Source organism: Acinonyx jubatus, chromosome A2, assembly GCF_027475565.1.
Source record: "Acinonyx jubatus isolate Ajub_Pintada_27869175 chromosome A2, VMU_Ajub_asm_v1.0, whole genome shotgun sequence".
Lineage (NCBI taxonomy): Eukaryota > Metazoa > Chordata > Mammalia > Carnivora > Felidae > Acinonyx > Acinonyx jubatus.
The window spans coordinates 85932697-85958691 of NC_069383.1; the positions used below are offsets into that span (position 1 = coordinate 85932697).

Here is a 25995-nt window from a genome sequence, read left to right on the forward strand (position 1 = left end):
CATAGTTTAAAAACCATCGGTTCAGCGACATTTCCATGGCCCTTAAATCCCTCCACTCATCTGCCCTCCGCCCGAAGGGCGCACGTGGAGGGTTCGCGCCGGGTGGGCTTGGTCGCCATGCCCCAGGCCCCTTTCCTCCTAGTCCGCGGTGCCGAGCTTGAGGCTCCGGGCTCGGCGCAGGCCTGCAGGAGGCGGCGCCCCGGGCTTCCCGGGCCGGGACGCAGCAGAACCGAAAGCGGCCGGCGCGGGGAGGCGGGGGAGAGGAAGGAGGGGCGGGCGCCGCAGGGGAGGGCGAGGTGGCGCGCGGAGCGGAGGGCCGGGAATGCCCGCGGCGCGGGGCCCGAGCCGCCCGCTGGCCGCGTCCGGGCGATGGCTCTCCGTCTGGTCTCCGATTTCGACCTCCGGAAGGACGTGCTACCGTGGCTGCGGGCGCAGCGGGTGGCGTCAGCGGCCGCCGGGGCCCGAGGCGGCGGCCCAGGTGCTGGAGGCGCGCGTCCGGGCCAGGGGCGGGGGGCAGGTGCGGGCCGGCGAGGGGTGGAGTCTGAGTGGTTCCTGCCGAGGGGGTTCCCAGGACCGGAGGGGGTAGGGGGCGTTGACCAGAGGGGGAGCTGCCTGCAGCCCCCGCCAACCTGAGAAGGTTGGTGCGGAAGGGGTGAGCTTCCCTCTTTGGAGTCTGGGCTTTGCCACCCTCACCCCGGGGCACTGGTGCAGGTCGGAGGGGCAAGCCCTGGGCAAGGTCGCGGCTGTACTGCACTGCTTATTCTAGCGAGTCCTCCAGCTTCTGGTTCACTTGTTGCCTAGTCAGTCGCCTTTAATAGAAAGGCCGAGGACACTAGTGATACCTCAGCATCACCTCATCAGGGCAGGGCGTGGAGGAGCACGATCCTCCGGTCCAAGGCTGCAGGGAGTGGGACAGGGTCTTCTGCGTGCTTCATTGGCATCTCACCTGCCTGGGAAGGTTCATCACCCTTGTAAGGGCTCTGCCAAGACTGGGGGCTCCTGGAAGTTCTTGCGTTATGAGAAAAGATGAATCAAGGCCACCAAGAAGGCCACCATAAAAATACTTAACAGTTGCACAGTTTGTCCTCACATTGGTGAGGTGTGTTTCTGAGCGAAGTGGACGTGCCTCTTCAGATGTGAAGCGCGAGAGGGCAGGGGTCTGCTTGCAGGATGTGAACAGTGAACTCGAGCCTCCGGTTTTCCAAAGAAGCTCCAAGCTCATCGCCACCAGCCCAGAACACTAGCCTGTGCGGGCTAGCAAGAGGAGTGTGAGACAGTGACAGGTTTGCTGTTCTACTTCCTCAGGGTGAATGAGAACACTTCCTTCACAGTTGAGGCTTTGGTTTTCATCTGTCGCAAAAATCTTTTGTTTTGGTTTTGATGAGAGAGAGAAAAGTGACTTTTGAGCCTTTCCAGCATTAATCAGTCAAAACTTTAAAAAAAAAAGGGGGAACTCTGATTTCTCAGATTTTTTTTTTCTTTTTAAGAAGCTTGCTGCAAATAATGATCCATTCTCAAGGCTTAACTTCAGCTTCAAAAGCTATGCTACCCTGGATCCCATCTTGTTCACAGGAGCTTTTCAGTGTGTTGGCCCCTGCCCTTGTTTTTCCTTACACGCTCTAGACTGCTGGAGGGTGTTGTTTTGGAAGGGTTATCTCGTATCTACAGTTTCTTTCTCCTTAACTCTGGTGAAAGTTTTCTCTCCCTGCCTTCTGTCTTCACACCATCCTATGTCTTTAACAGAATTATTTGTAGGGTAGCTTGTCTTGGCCTGTTGCTTGTTAGTTCCAAATAAGGAGTCATCTTCCTGTAGCTTAATGCTTGAGTTTGTTGTAGTGTCATTATTAGTAACGTTTAGCTTTTTTTGGAAAAAAAAAAATTGTCTCCTAAAGAGTTTTGGAAACTTTAACTTTTTAAAATACAATAGGCAGCCCCAAGTCTGCTTTCCACCACAAAGTAGTTTTTTCTCTGAGCCTTCACCTCCTATAGCTAAATGGCAGGTGTCTGCAAATGAGAAGTTACGCGAAGTGTGAAATGCCAGTCTTGTGTTTCAGTAATGTGTGTTGTGATTGAAAAGCTCTGTGTGAGCCAGTTCAGCTTTAGCTTCCTGTGCCTTTCACTCATCTGTGAAGAAACATAAACTTGTGTATTGACATTCCGCTAAACAGATGCACTTGGGTTCTCAGAAGGTAAACCTACTAGAAATACCAGCTTTTTCTGATATCGGTAGTATTTCCCTCTTGCAGAGCACCTTGGCAAGATTAGTAGCCCTGTTATGCTAACAGAATTTTTACTCCTTTTTTAAAAATGTTTATTTATTTTTGAAGGAGAGAGAGATGGAGTATGTACAGGGGAGGGGCAGAGAGAGAGGGAGACACAGAATCGCAAGCAGGCTCCAGGTTCCGAGCTGTCAGCACAAAGCCCAATGCGGGGCTCGAACCCACAAGCCGTGAGATCATGACCTGAGCCGAAGTCAGACGCTTAACCGACTGAGCCACTCAGGCGCCCCCAGAATTGTTACTCCTAAGGACCACCAGTGGGTGGTAGCTAAAAAAAAAACCACACAGTTAATTCCTCTTCCATAATTTGTAGCACTGGCAAGGGAATCTGGAATTCTGATTTATTTCTAGCATGGTTATTACTCCACACATTTGACAAATCATTTTCCTTTCAAAGTCTCGGCTTTTCAAATGTTAATTTATAAGTAATTATACCATTGTAATGTCTCTTCTCTACACACTTGCTTCCTAGATTTGAAGCCTTAATATTTTTACATCAACAAATACAATTAAAGATTTCTTAGTGGTGCTAAGTAATACTCTCTAAGTATGACATATTCCTGGCAAAATAGCCAGGGAGCTGGACTAAGTTAGCCATGGAAATTAAGTGCCTGTGTGATAGTATTCTAGTCAACCAGGGGTTACAGAGTAGGAAGATCAGATTTGGTTACTACATACGCTCCTGGTTCTGGGTTGAATTTGGGAAAACGTTCTTTCCTGAAATAAATAGAAAAAACGTTTCTTTTAAAAATTAAAACAATTATACAAAATATTTTAACACATATAAGTTATACATAACAAAAACCATGTACCCACCTTAAAAATAGGATAATATCAAGACTTTGGAAGGCTCTTGTGTCTCTCTATCTGATCCTATTTCTCTATCCTTCACCTCTTGGAGGTAACAACTACTTAAACTTTGATCTTATTTGTAGTTTTAAGCTATGTAGATAGGTATAGATCTCCCTATGCAAAATATCATTTCATTTTGCTTGTTTGTGAACTTTAAATGAAAGAATATTATATGTATTTCTTGCTTTTTTCTTCTTCTTCTTATATTCACATTACTATAGGTCATTATTTTTCACCGCTGTATAGTATTCCATTGTGGGAATACACAATGCTATGGTGGACATGGAGGTGCCCTGCTTAGATCTTCCTTTCAAGGAAGGGCTTGTCCCAGGTGCTGAGGGTAGTTAGCAGATAATCTTCTGCTGTCAGCCCCTTCAGGGATTGCCTCCACAGAAGGTTTCCTTCCTCACCCAAAGTCAGGACATGTTGGGTGTGGCCCACTTTTAGTTAGGGACTAAAGTGGGATATAAAGTCCTGACCATTTTGACTCAACAGAGGACAGCTTTGACAATCCATTTCAGTTTGAGAGCTTCTCCAATAGGGGATTCTGAGATCACCTGAGGCTATGGTAGCTTGTCTTCTCCCCACTTTGTGGACCTCCTTCCTTCCCCTTCCTCCTAAGGGTGTTAATCCCACATCCCTGAACACTCACTGGTAAGTATCATGGATACTAATCCATCTCAGGGTGCTTCCTAGCTTTGCTTATGCTTTTTCTATTGGTGACATTTGGGAAGTTTCTGGGGTTTGCTATTACAATCAGTGCTTTTACTCACTTTCTTATGCATGTCTCCCGGTGCAGGCATGCACAGGTTTCTCCAAGGTGGATATCTAACTGGAGTTGCTGAGTCACAGGCTATGTACCTTTTCATTTTTCCTGGGTAGTGCCAAATTGTTTTCCAAAGTAGTTGTTCTTATTAACAACCCCATTTGTGGTGTAGAAATGTTTTTGGTACTCTTGGTATTTCCAGATTTGTAATTTTTTGTCAAATGGGTGAGTCTAAACATTATGTCATTGTGGTCTGAAGTTGAGCATCTTTCTCTATTTATTGACGATTCAAGTTTCCCTTTTATGAGATGTCTGTTCATCCTGTCCATTTTTCTATCGTGGTTTTTTTTTTTTCAAACTTTTAAGAGTTCTTTATTCTGGTTTCCAATCCTTGGTTCATCATCATATGTTGCAAATATTTTCTCTCATCCTGTCTTTTTCAGTTTGCTATGGGGTGCCATTGATAATTGAGAGTTTTTAGTTTTAATGTAGTCTAATTTATGAGTCTTTTCCTTTTTGGTTTGTGCCTTTTTGGATATTGTAAAGAAATCCTCTCCTATTTAGAAGTTACGAAGACATTTTTAAATTTTCAGGGTTTTGCTCTTTGCATTTTGTTTTCTAATCCATCTGGAATTTATTTTTGTACATGATACGATGTAGGAATCTGATGAGGGGACACAAGAGCCTTCAAAAGTCTTGATAATGTTCTATTTTTAAGCTGGGTGGTGGGTAAATGGTTTGGTTTTGTTATTTATAGCTTACATGTGTTAAAATGTTCTTTTGTAAATTGTCTTGGTTTTCTGTATTAATCGTTCTAGTGACACTAACCAAATAAACCTACCTCTTCTCATTGACAGCAAAGCCACTTCCGTGACATATCAAGTTTCCACATATGTATGGGTCTCCCTTCCTGGCTTCTTAATTTTGTTCCTTCTGTCAACTTAAGATGAAGACGTGTTAATAACTGTCTTTATGATAAGTCTTGATACCTGGTGGAGTAAGCCCCCTCACCTCGGCAGTCTTAAGGACCATCTGGGCTATTCAAAGTCCTTTGATATCTTATATATATATAATTTGGAATCCGCTTACCAGATTTCACCAAAACGTCTGTTGGAATTCTGATTTGAGTTGCACTGAATCTGTACATCAGCTTTGGAAGAATTGGCATCTTTACAATATTAAATCCTCCAACTATGAACCAAGTATAATTTCCTATTTATTTAGATTCTCTTTATGATCTTAATAAGTCTTAAAATTTTCTTCATGGAAGTTCTGCACACTTTTTGCTAGATTTATTTCTAGGTTGTTATTTTATGTTGCTTCCATAAATGGCACACTTAAAAATCACGTGTTCTACCTATTGGTATATTGCAATACAACAGATCTTAGGTTATTAATTTTTTATCCAATGCTTAATCCCCTCTTGCCACGTATCACTTTCAAGAAACTAAGAAAGTGTATATGGTATGCATATTTCTGAAGGTTTAAATGTCATCTATATTTAAGACCAGAAAGAATGTAGGCTTCTTTGCGTATATATTCATGCCTTCTTTGATATTCTTAGATCTGATACACAGATTGATTCATCTTTCAAATACTGTAATTGTTCATCTTTACCAGAGAAGTGATATATTTTACCAGACGACTGATTCAAGAGTAATGTCTTTTTGTTGCCTCCTATATACCCCCAGACAGATTTGGGGGCCAGAGGTCTGGCTTAGCCACATTGTTTTTTTTTTCATTGTTCCAGTATTCTCTTGGAAGGCAGCTGTGCTCACCACTATACCACCAGCGCTGCACGCCAGTATTGATACTGTCCTTTTCGGTTTTCCTTCCCCTACCTTCCTAGCCTCCTTTTCTAATTGTCATACTTTTCTTACTGCTTCTTAACTAAAGCACCCCATCCTTTTTTTTTTCTTTTTCATTTCATTCAGAGTATGGGTATAAACCACATAATGATGTTTACTTTATAAGTTTAGGAATTATAATATCTTGGCACGTTGAGACAAATACTTATATGAATTATTTACAGCATACACGTGTTGTAGGTATAATCCTATCTTAGCACCTCCTGATCTATATATAAGCAATTCAAATTTTTGTGTAACACCGTGAGAAACCTCGTTGGAAGACAAATACTTTCATCTGATTTTTGTCTGAATGCAGCTGGGAACAAAATTTACACATTTGGCAAACATCTTCCTATAAAAGGAAATCACTTGTGTTTGGCAAAGAAGAGCTTGCAACGCACGAGAGTATCTGACAAACCAGCTTTGATTTCACGTGAACTGTGCCTTGCCAACACTTTAGTGTGGAGGTACTCTCCTTTTCTTCAGTAGGTTTACTTATGCAAGTATCTACATTTTTGCTTCATGAATTCTGAGGACACTGAACTGTAAAATTAAACCACATTTCCTCATTTGAATTGCTAAACTTCCTCTTCTGGACTTTCCAGTGATGAACTACTGGGAGAAGAGTCAGAATGAATAAGCAAAGAAGCTATTGACTACTTCTTTTTTAAAAGGGTGTGTCTAAACCATGAGCAACTAATCCGGGGAGGATGGGTTAATAGTGTGTGGTGAGACACTGGTGTCTGGATTTCCAACATTGCCAAATTTGTCTAATTCAGATGTTTTTGAGATGAGAACCGTGAACTTATTAACTACAGGATTATTTTAAGACTGCAGTTATTACTATGTAACAGATCCACAAAGGCATTATTTTTATTATTTTTCAACTCTATCATGATTACATTATAAGGTGGTCCTAGTTATGTTATTTAATGAATATTGTTTAATATATAATACAAATATGTGATTCAGTGATTCTCAACCCTGGCTGCACGTTAGAATCAGATGGGGAGTTTAAACACACACACACCAGAGACTGGGCTCCTCACCAGCCCAATAAAGTCAGGATAGTTCAGGTAGGGCTTGGGCATCCATGTTCTTTTAAAAGCTCCCCTAATCAGGGGCACCTGGGTGGCTCAGTTGGTTAAGCTTCTGACTTCAGCCCAGATCAGGATTTCGTGGTCTGTGGGTTCGGGCTCTATGTCAGGCTCTGTGCTGACAGCTCAGATTCTTTGTCTTTCTCTCTCTCTCTCTCTGCCCTTCCCGTGCTCATGCTCTTTCTGTCACTCAAAAATAAATAAACATTTAAAAAATTATTTTTAATAAAAAAATAAAAGCTCCCCTAATTATTCTAACCCAAAGCCAGAGTTGAGAACCACCAATTTAATGGAACAAGCATATATCATTTGTTGTAATCTGTATGGGGATTTTTAAAAATTGTTTAGTGTTTTGAAAATAGATGTGCTTTTGCAAGTAAATTGAATTTTCTTAGCGAGATTTCTTGTAAAGGAGTTTCTTATCTTCGCTGAAACCTTTTAAGTGTACTTTGGAGAGGGTCTCTCCCAGCATCCTTATAATCTTGAAAGAAAAAAAAGTACTTCTCAAAATATTGACACATTACATTCCAGAAGTTTTGAGTCCTGTGCAGGATGAAAAAAAAAAAAAAAACAAAACTCCCTGAAATTCTCTTTAGATGTCTACAAAATCTACCTTAAAGGATTTTTTTGGTAATTATCCATTTGCCTATTGTAAGCATGATACAGGAAACTTAGTTTATTCTGTTTACCTTTTTTCTGAGTTTTAGATTAGTCTGTGCCACTTTTTTGATACATTGGCCAAGTATCTGAACCTCATTGAAATTCAAATGTTTCATTAGTACAGTGGGCCTGTAAAAGCTGACACAGTGTGGATGAGCTAAAAATAACTCAGTAAATTGTAAAGTGCTATTTATCGGTGAGCTATTGAATCATACTATTCTCCTAAGAAGACTAGGTGATTATCCTTATTTTTAAATCAGTGGGAAGTGAGTCTGACAGCTCATTATACATTGAAAAGTGGATGTGCCCACGTTAAAACAAAAACAGCACTTCGCCCCCTGCCTTTACCTTGCTCTTAGAAGATCCAGGCAGCTTCTTCCTGTGAGGGATGGGGAAGAGAGATGCCAGGATGATTCCTACATTTTCTACAAAACCTGCTCTTTGTCTTTTGAAATGTTGCCCACCTCCAGTTCCAGTACAAGGCTCCAGGTCACCAATTATCCTGTTTTGTTTTGTATTTCTTTTTAAATCAGGAATACAAACTGAAGTTTGCTCTGAGTTGGAGAATGTTTGTCATATGTCTTGTCTGAATATTGAAATTTGTCATGATCAACATAATTTAACATCTAAAACACTATTCATGTGTGGGGAAAATGAGTCAAGTTGAAGCAATTTTGTGGAAATTAGGGAAATATGTATTTCTCTCCAATTAATGATAATTATCAAAGCTGTATCTACTAATGTTTAAATCCCTTAATTGTAGGGGCGCCTGGGTGGCTCAGTCGGTTAAGTGTCATCCTTCGGCTCAGGTCATGATCTCACAGTTCATTTAGGCTCTGTACTGACAGCTCAGAGTCTGGAGCCTGCTTTGGATTTGCCTCTCTCTCTCTCTCTGCCCTCCCCTGCTCACACCCTGTCTCTCTCTCTCTCTCAAAAAAATAAATAAATAAACATTAAAAAAATTTTTTTAATCCCTTAATTGTAGAATTGAGAGGAATATACTAAAATTTTGACCAAAATATGATGGTCAGTTAAGTTACAAGTTAAATGTTTTGTATAAAAGACCTTTCTATCTTTCATCAAAATATGGCTTTCATGCAGAAAAGTACACAGATCATAAGTGTACAGCTCAGTTAATATTCACAAAATGAAACAGACCCTTGTAACTAGCACTCAGAGCAGGAAAGAGAACATTAATAGAACTACAAAGGTCTCACATGCTCCTTTCCAGCAATCACTCAACTAGCACCATACGTTCATTTTGCCTGTTTTCGAAACTTGTGTATAAATTAAATCATATAGTTTGAACCTTTCTTGGGAGGGGACAGGATCTTGGCTTCTTTTGCTCAGTTATTTATGTTGTACATCATAGCAAGTTATTATGACTGTTGTACAATAGGCCGTTGTTTGGGTATCCTACAATTTATTCATTCTTTGCCTGATGTATATTTTGGGTTTCCAGCTTGGGCTATTATGAACCATAGTGCTATAGAAATTACATGTGTCATTTGCTGAAATAAGTGTATATTTCCATTGCGATATATGTACAAGTACAGTTGCTGAGCCATGTATGTTCGGCTTCAGTAGCTACTGCCAGTTTTACACTATATATCCCTGTTAGCAGTGTATGACATTTCACTTGCTTCACATTTCTTGCCATCCCGTAATATGAAAACATAATTAGTTAAGGACTAGTATTGTAATCTTTAGGATAAGTAGTAATACTAAAAGATTGTATAACAAATTAATAAGTAGGAGAATGAAATGACTTTTTTGATTAATCCAGAAGAAGGCAAGAAAAAACAATTGAGTCGTATAGAAAATAAATAGTAATATCGTTGATACAAACCCAATATATCAGTGATTAAATGTAAATGGACCACATACTCTAAAGGATGTTGCTTGTAAGACATATCTTAGGTGTAAGGACACAGGAAGATTCATAATAAAAGGATAAAAAATGTTATGTAAGCCCTAATCAGAAGACAGCTGACATTGCTATACTGTAATCAAAGTAAACTTTAAAAGCAAAAAGAATGTATTCATGATAAAGGGCATTTTATGGTGAAAAAAGGGATTAACTAGTCCAGCTCCTGGTTAAAAAGCTATGTGTGATTTTTCAGGCACAACCGTATGCAATTGCAAAAGTTAGGGATGCCTGGGTGGCTCCGTTGGTTTAGCATCCAATTCTGGATTTCAGCATCGGGCTGTGTGCTGATAGCGCAGAGCCTGCTTGGAATTCTCTCTCCCTCTCTCTCTCTCTCTCTCTCTCTCTCTCTCCCCCTCCCCGTCTCCCTCCCCCTCTCCCTCTCCTTCTCCTTCTCCCTCTCCCTCTCTGTGTGTGTGTGTGTTTCTCACCCTGCCCCCCCCCCAGATAAAGAAAGAAGCTTTACCTGGCAGCCCTCATGGGGGGAAAGCTGCCCCTGCCCCCCAACCAGACTTGGTGCATAGCCAGTGCACTGCAGTTCTCCAAGGGAGTTGCAGTCGACTCAGGCCCCCTCTGGGTGGCCATCATCTTATCCATAGCTGCGTTCTCAGCTGGGGTGCCTTCATTCAGAGGCCTCTTTATCAGGAGCTATCAACACAGACCCTCTTTAGGTACCTCTGCTGAAACCACCCCAGGAAAAGGAGGGGAACCTTGAAGATACTCTTTCTCCACACTGACTCAGTACTTGTCCATGTTAGCTCTTCTCCCTCCCTCTGCCCTGAGAACCCTGGGGTTCACAACACTGCAGGAGCCTTTTGTTGAGGGCTCCTTCAGCAGTGAGAGATTCCCCACCTCTCTACTGATCTACCTGACCCTCCACCACATGTCATTCCATGGGAGAAAATAAACTGAGAAGTTGATGCTTTCTCTGGTATAGACTCTTCCTTATACTATCATAGCCAGTGAGAAAAGACTTGACTATTACTTGCTTTTTATCTTGTTGCTTTCATCTGATAACTCTGCTGAGTTCCTAAATGTTAATCCACCAGGAAGCTATAACAGCACTAAATTTTTATACCTCTAATAACATAGTTTCAAAATACATAAAGCACAAACTAATAGCTACTTAAAATGTATTGAAGTATAACATACAGAAAAGTATTTAGGTTAAGAGTGTACAGCTCAGTGAGTTATTGCTAAGCGAGTATATCAGTATACCCAACACATATTGCATTACCAACACCTCAGAAGGCTCCCTTAAGATACCTCCCAATCACTAGACCTTTCCTCTTCCCTAAAGGTCACTAAGTAGATTAGTTTTGCCTATTTTTAAACTCTATATAACAGAATCATCAGTATGTACTCTTTTGTGTTTGGCTTTTCACTAATATTTGTTAGATATGTTTTTAAACATTCCCTGTTAAATATTAACTTGCTATTATTATCATTTTAGGTGTTTTAGAAAATAATTATGAGAGCTTACGTATACTAAATGTTGAAAGAAATGGAAATGTTATTTATACCTATAAGGTATGTATGCTTTTTTATTGTGGTATGATATGCATGACATAGAATTTACTATTTTAACCATTTATGTTTTTTCACAGAATTTTATGCTATATCTTACTGAGGGGTAAGAATAAGTGCTGGCATTTAACTTTTAATGTGACTTTTATTTTATGAGATTAAACAAACTAATTGAAATTGAGTCTTAGGAAATATTTTTTTAAACAAAAATTACGCACAATATCTGACCCAGCCCTCAAATTTTTTGAATAAATCAAGTTCCATTCTTCAGAGGAACAAATGCTAAGTGAAAGATGTTTAAACCTAATTAATATGTAAAGTTTTGATCTTTGAAACATATTAAATATGATTACATAATCTGTTTAGGTATCATCTGTTTTGAGGCATTATTTAACATGTTTTCAATGTTCAGTGTTATCAGGAATGAAAATTTAACTTTACTGATTACTGTAGTAGGGAAACGTGAAAGAATAATTTTACTGGCCAGTTTGCTTTGCATAGATGTATTACTGTTTTTTTGTTTGCTTGCTTTTTGTTTTGTTTTGTTTTTTGCTTAAAAATTATTTTAAGTTGGGGCACCTGACTGACCCAGTCAGTGGAGCATGCAACTCTTGATCTCAGCGTTGTGAATTTGAGCCCCATGTTGGGTGTAGAGACTACTTAAAAATAAAATCTTTAAAAAAAAAATAGTTATTTTAAGTTGTGTCTATAAGTATGCTGCATTTAAGGAAACTGTATGATTCAAAAAGTTTTATTTATAGGAATATCATAGACTTGTTTTAGCCACTCCCAATCTCTATCATATATATTATATTAAATAAAGGGAAATATAAAAAGATTTACTCCTTTACTATGCTCTGTCCTACTAGCCAGGGTCCCCCCAGTCTGGGTCCCCCAGACTCACCAAACTGTACACTCTTCATTCATTTCACTCTTTGAGCCCCTATTACTAGTTGAAACAGGTTTGGTCCCTTTCTGACATGCTACCTTTAGAGTGCTAATTGCTAATATTGATTGAATTATTGCAGGTTTAAGACTAACAACATCCTAACTTCCTGAACAATGGTATATAATAAATATCTGGTTAATTTTTTTAAGGACAATAAGGGAAATGTCTTCTTTGGATTATATGACTGCCAGACCAGACAAAATGAGGTAAAAATTACTATAATTCATAGATAACTCATTAGTTACTTTATTGTTTTTAGAGATTTTTACTTCTTTCTGCCTCCTTTTCCTAGATACATATTCTCATTTCATTTTCTAAAAAATTTTTTTGCCTCCTCCCTTTTACCATCTCTTGGACCATTATCTTGAAAAATGAATGAATGAATGAATGAATGAATGAATGAAGTGCAAGAACTCCTGGACCAAAACATTACCTGAGGTTTCTTAGTCCTTTGAGATTTAAGCAAAATTGGCTCAAATCAATTATCCAGTATTCCATAGGAATGTAGGAAGTCCAATGCCTTCCTGAGATTTGTGTGTGTGCTCTCACAAGTTTAGGATCTCATATTGACCTCTGGCTCTGTGTTCTTCTCCTTAACCTTCACTTCTCTTACTTCTTAAACATCCAGGTATAGAACGCAGCCTCCTTTTCTTAATTTTTCCCCAAACCACCCACCTAGAGCAATGGTTGACATGACAGGCTTACCTAACTCTCGGTGTAAATACAATGGGGTCCCTTTGTGCCTATGTAAAAGCAACTTACAAATATTAACGGACCAGGAAGTCTAGAAATGTACCCTGGCACAGAAGGTTCTCTAAACATACTATTACCTGAAAAAAGCAAATTGCCAGAATAATACATTTCATTTATGTTTAAAAAAACTTTCAAGAAAGTATGCAATACATATGCATAAACATATATTCATTTAAAAAGATCTGCAAGCCTAGCGAGTAAATAAAAACATGTTTCCTTTTGGAAGGTAGTTCGTACTGGGTGAGCATAGCAGGGAGCTTTGACTTTTTATTTGATGGTGTCTGTGTGTTTTAAACACTGAGACTATACTCATGTTATTTTATAATTAAAAAGGTAAAACACTAAAAATTAAGTGTGTACAACCATAATTCTTCTTACTTATAACTTAGAATCCCTCAGAGCAAGAGTCAAAAGAGACCAAAATGTCTGAAATGAATTGAGAGCCTTCTTATTCACTCAAAGTCCACTTTTTCTAATCAAGCGTTTAGTGACTTCTCAACATTTTTCAACTTCTGGCCATAGGATTTTAGTGTATTCTTGGTACTTTTTGTATCTATAGGTACTAATTACTTTCCTAGTACTCCTGCCATGTGTTGTTTCTCTTAGCCTGTTCTCTCCTGAGGTCTAAGACTCTTGATCTTTTCTTACCTTCTCAGTGTATTGTAAGAGAGTTTGCCTAATATAACTACAATTGTCTTTATTTCCTAAATCTGCATGTCATATCCTCTTCCTGTATGACCATTTTCATTTTCTTTAATATTTAATAAGGAAATGGAATCTTGCTTGTTCAAACAGCAAGAAAATTTTTTAAAAAATAAAGATTAAATAAAAACAAGATTACTTTGCCAAGGCTCTGAATATGAGAGTCTTAGAGGAGATGCACTTGTGATTGTGTCTTAGCCATAGTTAATGATATCATAGTTAGGCAATTTGGTTAAAACTTTACTTGTCTCACTAATTATAAGAGCTGACATCTGAATGCTTATTATGGGTGGCAGACATTATAATAAGTGCTTTGAATGGATCATCTCACTTGATCCTTCTAAGGATTTCATGAAATAGGTATTATGATTTTTATTTTACTGATAGAGATTGTCCAAAGTCACACAGCTAGTCAGTGGCACAGTCAGAATTTGATCCTGTGTTTAACCTGGCTCCAAGGTTTAAACTCTTAACCACTTGGCCATGTTGCCTCATGGTTAAGCTTCAGTGCCAACTCTGGTCCATGATTGCAGACATTTTCTTAAAAAATAATCTGAGGGGCACCTGGGTGGCTCAGTCAGTTAAGCGTCCGACTTTGTCTCAGGTCATGATCTCGCGGTCTGTGAGTTTGAGCCCTGCATCAGGCTCTGTGCTGACAGCTCAGAGCCTAGAGCCTGCCTGGGATTCTGTGTCTCTCTCCCTCCCTACCTTTCCCCCTCTCTCACTCTGTCCCTCTCTGTCTCTCAAAAATAAATAAAAAGTTAAAAAAAAATAATCTGAAGCATCTCAGTATGGATAAACTGCTTCATTGATGGTTCTTTAATAAAAGGTCTTGCCACCATGGTACCTGTTTCAGAGCTAAATGGGAATTTGAATTCTATAATTGTTATTTAACACAAAACTCCAAATTAAACAATAATTTTGTTTTAACAGCATCTCTATACATTTGAAAAAGACTTGCACGTTGTCAGCTGTTCTGTCAATAGTGATAGAACTTTGCTTGGTAAGTTGGACTCTTTTATTGCTACATGTCAAGAACTAAACTACATTTGTTGAGTTTCAAAGTATTGGACTTTTGCTATATTTGACTATTCTATAACAATGATTTTCTGGGAGGAGATGCTCCTGGGAGATTAATTTTGAAATAAAAAATCTGTGGAATCCACCTACAAAAAAAAGAAAAAAAAAGACTTCATTCTGCATTACCTTTATCATCCACTGACAGATTTTTTTGAGCCTTCACTTATTTCAGGTCTAAAATGGTAAACTTTAACCAGCCACTGCATGGATCATTTGCTAATGGATTATTTTTTTCTTTTTCCATTAGCTGCGAGTTTAGTTCATTCTACTAAAGAAGGAAGAAAGAATGAGCTTCAACCAGGTATGACATAGTTTTTAGTGTCTATTGAAAGATGAAGATTTATTAACTAAGTCAAATTTCAAACATCTTTACAAATAGCTTTATCTCAGAATGAAAAGGCAAAGGTCATGAAAATGTTTTTTTATTTTTTTCAAGAGAACAAGAAAGTACAGAAAATAATGTTAACAGTGAATAGTAGAAGTATTAAAAAGGCATTTAGTACCTGCAGACTAAATAAACACTGAGGACACACTAGAATCCTATGGTTCAGAAGCTGGTGTAAATGGCTGGGCTTTTAAAGGGTTGATATTCCTTCAAGAATGCATTTTTGTTCTTAACATCTGGTGAACTATTGAGCAGTACATAATACACTATGAGTAGTCCACCAATTCTAAATAAAAATTCCCATTTGCCAAGGTCACTTTGTAGTTTATTATCTATGTGATACTCCCCCCTTCTTTTTAACATTATGTGTCATCCATCTGTCCAGAACTCAACAAAGAAGTGCCTGCAGTGGGTCAGGCACTGTGTTTGATGCTGGGAATGCAATGTTATGCAAGAGAGGTGTGGCAATTGCCATGGTGAGCTATAGAGACTAATGGTGGGTGGAGTCCCCCCTGGGACATGGGTCTCAACTTCAAAGGACGGCAGTAATCCCTGTGGGAGCAGCTTTTCAATTTATCAAGAGAAGTATGGACATTTATGTAAAATTTTAATTTAATCAAAAAAATTTTAACGTTTATTCATGTTTGAGAGACAGAGCATGAGCAAGGGAGGGGCAGAGAGAGAGGGAGACACAGAACCTGAAGCAGGCTTCAGGCTCTGAGCTGTCAGCACAGAGCCAGACGCAGGGCTCCAATTCATGAACCGTGAGATCATGACCTGAGCCAAAGTTGAACATTTAACTGACTGAACCACCCAGGTGCCCCTAAAATTTTATTTTAAATTTTGGCTCAAATATTTTTTAAAAATTCTGCTCAGGCAGTGATAACCACCTGTGGCTGATGTAGCCCATGGACTTACCACCATTTTTCAATCTCTGGTCAAGTTCTCGTTTCAGTCCCTTACTATTCCCATCCTGCAGCGCTTCCCATCTGTTGTGTTTATTCGGGGCTTAAGCTCCTTTTGTTAGCATAGTTCCCACTCAGATGTATTCTTCTGTGGTTGTATGTGATGGAAAAACTTCTTGCACCTTCCTTCCCCGTGGGGCTTATGAGGCAGTCCTGGGTTCCCACAGAGTCAGCTTAGAGGGTCTCAAGGGAAGCAGAGTCAAGTCTGGATGGGATCTTCTCAGGGACCTTGGCACAGAGATTATGGGAGATGCTGCTGGGCAGGAGGCTCACCTGGAAACCTCATCATCTATATGGTGATCTATACCATCCTTGCCTTCCCTCCTGCCGTGTTACACGGAAAACCACAACAGCCACCTTCCCTCTTGAGTGCCATGTCCCCCTCTTCACATCCTCTGCTCCTCTTAGAATGAAGTGCAATGCTCACTTCAGAACTGATGGAACTGGACTAGTTTAAGTGAAATAGGATCTAAGACATTGGTGTCCTGACCCTAAAACAAGGGCATATGACCTCAATCTCCTTTACTTAAGAAGAGAAAGGCCTCGTCTCTTGTGCTTCTCCCAATCACAAGCCTGGGCATCTCTACACATCCTTGGATTAGCTCCCTGTGCCTCCCTGTTCTTTTTGGCCCCTATTCCTATTTGCCTCTGGAATTCTTTATTATGCTGGTAAACCAGTAGAACCTATATTCTTCACCTGATGTTTACCATCTGTGCTTGATTGTCATGCAGAGCAGTGGCGATTATGTACATTACAAAATGCACTTTCAGACCAACTTTACTGTAAATTTTATTAAATTAAATCCTATTCAGATATGCTTACTCTTGAAGTTTGGTGCACTTCTGGTGAGATCATCTGATTGCATCTTTAAAAATACTAAAATGAACGTTGTTAGTTATCGTATTGGCTACCTCATGCTTTATATCTTCTCAGCTCACCTTTCATGCCAGCTGCCATGGTAAGAACCAGCTCCCCGCAAACATAATTCAACAGACAGTGCCTTAACTCTGCTGCTCTACCTGCTTCTTGCTTTGTGCCCAGAGCCCTTGGGAAATTCTGTTTGCTACCTACATGTGTGCCACCTGGAAGCATGGCTGGAAAGGATTCCCAGTAGCATAAGCCATGACCAACCAGGGGCCAAGGAGCTGAAGGACAAATACTCTTCTTTCCATCCCTTAAGTGGATCATTCTGAGGGCACGCTGCATGCAGCTCAAATCCCACAGTGGTCACAAATTGGATTGGGTTCCTTACAGTGGTAGACTCTTCTTCCTGTTTCATGCTGCCCACTCCCTCATGCCAGCCCTCAGGGCTAAAGTGATCCGGGCCCCTGAGATTATTTCTTGTCTTGGTTTGGGTTTTCCCCCCAAAGTAGAGTCTGAGGCAAGTATTTGAATGAAATTAGTTTATTTGAGGGATGATGCTAGGAAATACTATTAGAAGAGTATTTAAGCGGAGATCTGAAAGAAGGGAGGGAGCAAGCACATGGCTGTGGGGAAAGCACATTTCTGGCTGTGACCACAGCCAGCACAAAGGTCCTGAGGCCAGAGTGTACTTGATGGATTTGCTGATCAAGGACAGTGAGGAGGTTAAAAGGGGAGGAAAAAAAAAAAAAAGGATAGTGAGGTCAGTGAGGCTGAATGAAAAGGGGCAAATCAGTAGGAACTAAGGCCAGAGGAAAACGGGGCCAAAGTATAGACAGATCATGGAGACCCTTATGAGATCTTTGTTCAGTTAAGAGTTTAGAAATGATATGACCAGAAAGCACTGTAGAATCTATTATAATGTTTTGCCCTTTGAACAGTTATTTTGGAAAGCCTTATTTTATTTGTCCATGAATGACCTGATAAGCCATTCAATTATAAAATGTGGTTTGCCTGGAGGTGTTGTTTAACACTCTGTTGCTTACGGGATTTTTCCATTGTAAGTGAGACAAACTGTCACATCTTTCCTATGAACAATACAGGGTTCTTTGGTCCACATATTTTGCAGCACAGTTTTTATCAATAGTGCTTCTCTTGTTGGCTGTGGCCATGGCAGAGTTAATGTTTTGTTTGGAAAAAAGGGAAAAAAGAGATGCCTGGCAGTCAGTAGAACGTGTGACTTCTGATCTCAGGGTCATGAATTCAAGGCCCATGTTGGGTCAAGCTTACTTGAAAAAAAAAAAAAGAAGAAGAAGAAGATAGGGAGCCTGAGTGGCTCAGGCGGTTGAGCTTCTGACTTTGGCTCAGGTCATGATCTCACCATTCATGGGTTTGAGCCCCGCATCGGGCTTTGTGCCATCAGCTCAGAGCCTGGAGCCTGCTTTGGATTCTGTCTCTCTCTCTCTCTCTCTCTCTCTTTCTCTTTCTCTGCCCCTTCCCCACTCACACTCTGTGTGTGTCTCTCTCAAAAATAAACAAACATTAAAAAAATAATAAAAAAGATTTAGGGAAAGAAAAGAAATAAAGGGCCTAGCTCCCCCTTCACCCTCCCCTGTGGAATTGCATTTGCCCCAAGGCACAGTAGATTCCCCCTGGGCAGCTATTGGGGTGTCCACATGTGTTGGCCACCGAGACTCTCCTGGGGTCCCCTGCGTCATTATAGATAATTGAGTGCTGTGGATGTTCCCTGGAGCTGTGCTTTGGTTCAAGAGCTCCAGTAACCAGAGCTGCTTCAGAACCATGCCCTACTGGCCTTTACCAACCTTGTCAGTCTTTAAAGTTTGGTGCACCTCTAGTGAAGTTAAATGATCACATCTTTAAAAATACTAGAATTTTCACAGCATGTGTCTTCACCAGGTTCTTTTGCCCACTCTATCCTCCCCATGCCATGCCTATCCCTATGCTTTTATTTTTTTTTCAATTTTTGTTCAATTTATTTAAGCTAAAAAGACAAAACAGTTCACTTATTTCTCCCATTCTCCACCCCAACCCCCCACCTCTTGTAACTGCTAATTTGTTCTCTGTATCTATGCGCATGTTTCTTTTTCTCTCTTTCCAAGAGTCCACACATAACAGATACCATACAGTGTCTTTTTCTGACTGATTTCACTTAACACAACGCCCTCAAGGTCCATCCAAGTTGTCACTTTTGATCTTGCTATCTCTGCTTTCTGTGATATCTACATCCTGCCTGGATCCGTCTTGCCCTTCAGTGATGCCCTCCCAGTCTCCCCTGAGATCAGTATTCTCTAACTTCTTAAGACAACTGTAAGTACTTCATGGAATCATGGGATTTCATGACTGAAAGTGATTGTGGAAATGATCTGATTCTGTAGTTTGTTTTTTTTTTTAATAGCAAGGCACTAAAGCCTTGGAAAGCTTCATCCTTTCTAGTTGACACTAGAGCTGATGTCTCTAGAATCCTGATCCAGAGTGCATCATATCACACCATGAAAGCACATGGTGTGTTATTGAGAGAAATTCCTTTTCCACGATTACTCTTATGATTATGCTGATTATATTAGTTAAGTGTCTGGGCTGCCCTAAAGAAGGGAAAGATTCATGTAGGAAGATAGTTTCTGTCCTTGAAAATCCTCCCATTTTAAAATCAAGTGAATTTAGCTGATAGCTGATTATCAAATTCACTGCCAAAAAATCCAAATGTGAGGTGATTCTTTACTTTTGCAATGAGTAGGATCCTCTACATGTCCCCTTAAAAGGTGGGGGTTTTTTTGTTCCCCAAATTGGAATATATAGACTTTTAGGACAAGAGATAAAATAGCCAAATGTCAACTTATACTACTTTATTTACTTAGTTATACATACTTCGTATAAAATAATAAGGAAAATAGTTTTTTTTCTCATTGTCACATTTCACAAAACATTTCTATTTTTCTTAAGTATCATTGGCACCAATGTTTTTCTTATTCCTAGAACCCCTTTTTTTTTCTTTTTGAGTGATCAAGCAGATTCCCAAAGCTCCTGACCTTTACCTCTGTCCCAGTTATTAGAAGTGTAGTTCTTTCGAACTGGTGTATGATCGTCTTACTGGGATTTTTGTTTGTTTTGTTTTTTATATATTTATTTATTCTTGAGTGAGAGAGTGCGAGCAGGGGAGGGGCAGAGACAGAGGGAGACACAGAATCTGAAGCAGGCTTCAGGCTCTGTGCTGCACAGAGCCCAATGTGGGGTTCGAACCCACAAGCCATGAGATCATGATCTGAGCCGCAGTCGGACGCCCAACCGACTAAGCCACCCAGGTGCCGCAGTGTCAGTAGAATTTTTATCCCAAGCTGTAAGTACCATTGACCAAACAGTATTTGATTTTCATTTGTTCTGTCCTTGTATATTTCAGATCCCACATAATAACTCACTGTCTTGCTTTCTCAGTAATCTTTAAAAAGCATGTTTACAGAGATATCCAGTCCTTGCAATTGTGAGGCCATATCCCAGGAATTGTTTTACGTTCTTTCCCTTAAAATAAAAATGTTTACTTATTTATTTTTGAGAGAGAAAGAGCGGGAATGGGAGAGGGGCAGAGAGAGAGAGGGTGAGAGAAAATTCCAAGTAGGTCCTGGGCTGTCAGTGCAGAGCCCGTCACGGGGCTTGATCCCCAGGAACCGTGAGATCATGACCTGAACCGAAATCAAGGGTCAGACACTTAACCTAGCCAACTGAGCCACCCAGGCGCCCTACCTGAGACTTTTTGGGTTGTGGGGTTTTTTTTTGTTTGTTTTTTTGTTTTTGTTGTTGTTGTTTTTCCTAAGCAATGCTATCAGGTTAGTTACTTAAATAGTGAAAACTGGCACTGATTCAATTCCAGGTTGCTGTGCTGTCTCCAAATTGTATATTATTTTTCAAAATAAAGTCATTGAAAAAGCATCAGAGAATAGTTAAGTCTTTATAAGAACTCAGATATAAGACAACTCCTTCTTCTCTGAGGCTTAGTCTTAGGGGAGGGGAACTTTTGGCCTAAATGTAGATATCTGTGGTAATCCCATTGTAGCCTGTGTCCAAGGACTTCCCTTTTAATTGCTATCTTTTAGGACATTTGCTACAATGTGACACTGAGGAAGTGAGTGGGTCTTTATCAGGGCAGTTCCAGTACCTTTCCCAAGGGAAGCCAAGCCCCTGTCCTCTTAATAGGCACTCTCAACTGTAACATGTTCATGCTTCAGAAATATCTTTACATTTTCATACACAAGCAGTATTTGCCAGTGTGCTGCAGAATTGGAGTGATAGAGAATTGAGCTGTGTTTGCTTAGACTTAGAAACTCAGAGGGCCTATGAAGCTGTGCCAAGTGGCTGAGGAGTGGGCAAGAACTTGTTCCTCACTTGTTCATGAACGTGTATTGCTTTCTCTTTCATGAGGTTTTCTTTATCTGTTGTGGGTTTTAAGAACTGTCAATGTAAATTTTAAGAAAATTACTTTTCCTGGTTGAATAGCTAATACAACAGGTAACGTGTTTACATTTTCCAAGTTCAGACGTACATGAAGAAGATCATAAATGACATTCTCATCTTCTTACTAAAAGCCTCCTTTCCTTTGTAGGATCAAAGTGTTTAACTTTATTGGTTGAAATCCATCCTGTTAACAATGTGAAGGTTCTAAAAGCCGTGGATAGCTATATTTGGGTGCAGGTAAGTGAGCATGTCCATTTATCACTCATCTCACTAATCAGAAGGCGTGAAACCTAGAGGCAGTGGTGCTTACGAAGTGTTTTCACACCCATTATCACATTCAATCCTCAAAGCAATCTGGTAGATGGGTATGGTTGGAATTATCAGCTCACCTTTTGCAAACACAGAAATCAAAACTCAAACCTAGTTCCTCTGTCTCTGTTATGTCATGGTTTGTAATGTTTTTACATGATAAAATACTATCAACACACATTTAAGGTAAGTTTGAAGAAAAGTTTGTTTCGTGTATTCATATAGTTGACAGAGTACACATGATTAAATGGCTAAATCACTGAATTTGTCAGCTCCATGAAATGGTACGGAAGCACTGTAGGTACAGTGTGGATGGACCAGATCTAGTCAACATTCATTACAAGCACATTCTGAATTTGTGAGTTGTCCTACTCACTAAAATCTGTTCGTGACATCAAAGTCAATACTCTTGGTGCCGTCACAGTTATCTACAGACATGTGCAAAGTGGTGAAAAATTTGTCACTCAGCTGAGGTTGAACAACGTGACACTGCCTTCTTGATTGAGTTCTTATCCTATAAATGAATGTCATTTTTATGATCTATTTAGCACCATGATTTTCACATTTTTAAGCTTTTTGTTGGTGATTTCACTGTTTCAAATGTCCCCCATGCATAGTGCTAAAGTGCTGGCTACTGTCCCTAAGCTCAAGAAGGCTGCCATATGCTTTATAGAGAGAATATGTGGGTTAGGTTAGCTTCGTTAGGGCATGAGTACTGTTGACCATGAGTTTAATGCTAATGGATCAACAATATATATTAAATAAGATGTGTTTTATAAAAACAGGAATACACACAAAACAAAATTATGTATTAATTCGTTGACAGAAATGTTGTGACCAGGCAGGAGCCTGTCCTTGTATGTCTGTATGTCCCCTAGGAGTAATGGTTCAGCATTCAGTATACGGTGTTTGTGGTGACTCCATGCGATCTGACTACCACAGTTGACAGTGGACTGTACATGTTCATGCAGTGCTATAGCATAACTTCCTCGTGTAACCTGAACTCTCTGATTCTCGTTGCTCCACCCCCCCCACCCCCGCCTACTCCCAGCCTCAAGCCAGTGGGTCTCCCTCTTGCAGTGTGTCAGGAGAGGGACCTCTCTCCCATCCCCACCCCCCCAGGTCCTTCACTGGGGGCCACTGCCTGCTTCCAGCTCCTAGGCTGTATTCCTCCTCCGTCAGGAAGCTGCTATGTTTACACTGTCATCAGTACAGGGGTGACTATGGGGCAGACCACACTTCCCTTTTTTGGTCTGTTCTTGGCTTCCTTAGCATGTCCACTCAGGGCTGAGTAGGCAATGGAGATACTAATGAAGGATTAGGGCAGCTAAAGGGAATTAGAGCACAGGAGGGAAAGGATTTTTAGAAGTATGTAGTTGCACAGCATTGTGAATGTATTAACAACTACTGAACTGTATACTTTAAAACAGTTAAAAAGGTGATTTTTCTGTTATGCAAATTTTATCTTAATTAAAAGCAATTAATAGTACATGATGCATGACTGCATCCATAGGCCAAAGGGGAAGTCCCCACCCAAATGAAGTAAAACTTGTACTTGTCTTGAGGACCCATCTCTGTGCCTAGCCCTGCTCCCTGCTCCTCATTCTTATGCTTCTAGAGGGAGAAAATCCTCCAAACCTCCATCCAGGACAACCCCCTCACCTCCCTTTCTCCCTCCTTCTCCCCTTTAGAGAAATGCCATTCATTGTCCACTGAATATGGTCTTGCCCTGAAATCTGTCTCCCTTTCCTTACCAAAACATTCATGGTGATCTCTGATATTACATTTCCCCAAGTCTGTATGTGCAGCCTTGAACTCCTTCACAGAGAAACTTGAGCAGGACAGTAGTGGTCAGGGTTTGGATCCCAACCCGGTACCTTTGGAGAATCGCCTACCAGCATGACCTGCATCTTCCAAATGGCTCCAGATATCCACCTATAGTGCATATCTTCCAACTGAGTATTAATAATCACAGTCTAGCTCCATATCTGTGAAGATAAATATTTCCCTAATACGATGTAATCTATATAGATCTCTACTCAAACTGCAAGAAAACAAAAACCTTGCATGCTTTTATAGAGCTGTGTCTAAAACCTGTCTGTCTGTCTCTTTTTATTTTTGAGAATGAGCACATATGCAAGCAGGGGAGGGGCAGAGGAAGAGGGAGAGAGAGAATCTCAAGCAGGCTCCGTGCCCAGCACAGAGCCTGACACAGGAGCTCAGTCTCAGACTGTGAAGTCATGACCTGAGCTGAAATCAAGAGGCAGATGCTCAACTGACTGAGCACCCCCAGGTGCCCTGAAGTCTATTTATATTCTCATTCCTAGGCCTTGCTCTAAGGCTGCCTCATAATAGAAAGGAAAACCACCACCACCTAAATGGAACTTTTAAAATCATGTTCTCACTGATTGCAGCACAAACACCAGGCAAAGGCTTAGAACTTGTCAGCATCATACTCCAGGTCACAGCCCTAGGCAAGTATGCCTTGGCCACCTCTGTAGTCCCAAGGGAGGCCGAATCATTTTCTCTAGGAATATTTCCTTGTTTTGAGGCACCGAGTGTTGGCTCTTCCACTATCTGTATGGTGTCACTCAGCTTTGCTTCTCCTCAACCCCAGGACAGGCAGTTTCCTGTTTGAGGTGCACAATTTCACAAATCAGGGCATAGTAAGTTCTACATTATTTTCATAGCTGAATTCTACAGTACTATTTTATAATTTTGAAGATTTGCCAAGAAAAATGGTGTATCGTTAATGTTCTGTTTTTCAATTCTAAAAAGGAAACTTGACTATGGACAATTAAAAAAAATTTGCTAGTTCTAGGGGTGCCTGGGTGGCTCAGTTGATTAGGTGTCTGACTTCGGCTCAGGTCATGATCTCACCTTTGGTGAGTTCCAGCCCCGCATCGAACTCTCAGCTGAGAGCTCGGAGCCTGGCGCCTGCTTCAGATTCTGTGTCTTCCTCTCTCTCCCTGACCTTCCTCTGCTTGTGCTCTTTCTCTCAAAAGTAAACAAATAAACTTAAAAAAAAAATTGCCAGTTCTATTTTCATTTTGTCATCATGAAAAGTTAGAACACCAGGTAATACATTTTGTCAAAAATGTTCCTAGTCTTTAGAAAGGCTGCCAATTATAAATAAGGACATAAAAATGCTTTGAACTGTGGAGGGAAACAACAAAATTCACTGGTGGATCCTATCTAGTAAGCTGTTTTTCATGTTACAAAATGAAACTGCTGATTTATAGTCACCCTTTGGATGATGAAAGAATTAAGTCACTGGAGTCATCCCAGGGCCCCTTTTCCCTCATTATCACTGCTGATGACATCAGGCTGTTTCTGGCTGGCTGCTTTGTCCTGTGGGCTGACCCGTATGGGAGAGCATAGAGAAGGAGGAGTAGGGTGGATGGAGCCTTTTCTTCCCAACGGCAGTCATTCTATTATTTGAGGCTTGCAAATCCTCCACCACATGCCACATCGTGACTCACTCTTCTGCATTGGAAAGTCCCGTGTTACGTTGTGCTTTGTCTTTTGGATGTGGGACTTTGGAAGTTGTAGGAGAGCCTACATTTACTTGGTTGTCAAATTAAATACTACATTTAATTGCACAACAGATGTATTGACCCCTTTTTTGTGTGCTTGCAAAACAGAACTTTCTGTACTGATGTTTATATTGTTTCTGATTAGCTTCAGAATCACATTCCAAAATAGGAAGCACCATCTCTAGAAATAAGCTTATACTTTAGCCTTACTGTTTAAATGAATTATGTTGGCCTGCCATCAATTTCCCCCTGGAAAACTGAGCTCCTGAAAGTGTTTCTTTTTCCTCCTTGCTTCCATTTTTAATGTGTGTCTGTAAACTATTCGGTGGTTCCCAGTACCTTCTAGGCTGTGTAGTAGTACAGTGATCAAACACTTTTGGAATATTTGTGTAAGCAAGGTAGTCTTTGCTTATGATTTTGGTTCATTTCCTTTTTATAGTTTCTCTACCCCCATGTGGAAAGTCACCCCCTTCCAGAGAACCATCTGTTACTGGTTTCAGAAGAGAAATGTAAGTGTATCTTTAGATGATATATACAAACTTCATGAAGGGCACATCTCCTAGTGAAGTATGGGACTTGACTGAATCTTCTAGATGTTCACTCACCAGTGCTGAAGGTCCAACTGACCTTTGATGTTCATTTCAGATCTAGCACTCCTGTGGAAGGGCTTTTCCTTTTTGCCCCACTTGTCCCCTTAGGCTCTGCTCTGTTTCCCATCCCAGGAATGATGGGCTCCTATATGCATGGATTTCCATGTTTGTCACATGGTAGAGTGTAGCACAGTTGTGGAGGTCACTTTTACCTTCTTTAGTTCATCCTTCTTCAGGGTATCTGTCACCTTGGATGGAGAAGGAGGAAGGTATTAGAAGCCAGTAGAATTTGATAGTAGAATTTGAGGACACATACTTGGTCACATTCTACCTGAAATAAGATTGGGACATCCTCTAATGAAGTTTTTTTCACTTTGGATGGGGAGGGTAGCAGAGAAGGGACAAAATCCACTCGTGGATCTTACCTACTAAGCCATCTTTC

The 25995-nt window shown here is 40.4% G+C and overlaps 1 protein-coding gene across 12 annotated transcripts in view; it reads left to right on the plus strand.

Moving 5' to 3' along the window:
• GSAP (gamma-secretase activating protein) overlaps positions 1-25995 on the plus strand; it is a 204561-nt gene that overhangs the window by 114185 nt on the left and 64381 nt on the right. For 4 of the 12 annotated variants that reach the window (XM_053218582.1, XM_053218581.1, XM_053218584.1 and 1 more), the window contains 6 exons: positions 10885-10961; positions 12057-12113; positions 14296-14365; positions 14690-14743; positions 21267-21355; positions 25403-25472. In XM_053218582.1, coding sequence (XP_053074557.1) covers positions 10885-10961; positions 12057-12113; positions 14296-14365; positions 14690-14743; positions 21267-21355; positions 25403-25472 — 417 coding nt within the window. Of the gene's footprint in view, positions 1-234; positions 479-10884; positions 10962-12056; positions 12114-14295; positions 14366-14689; positions 14744-21266; positions 21356-25402; positions 25473-25995 lie in introns of those variants that run through there. The other 8 variants (XR_008296892.1, XR_008296893.1, XM_053218578.1 and 5 more) reach the window with 6 other exon arrangements.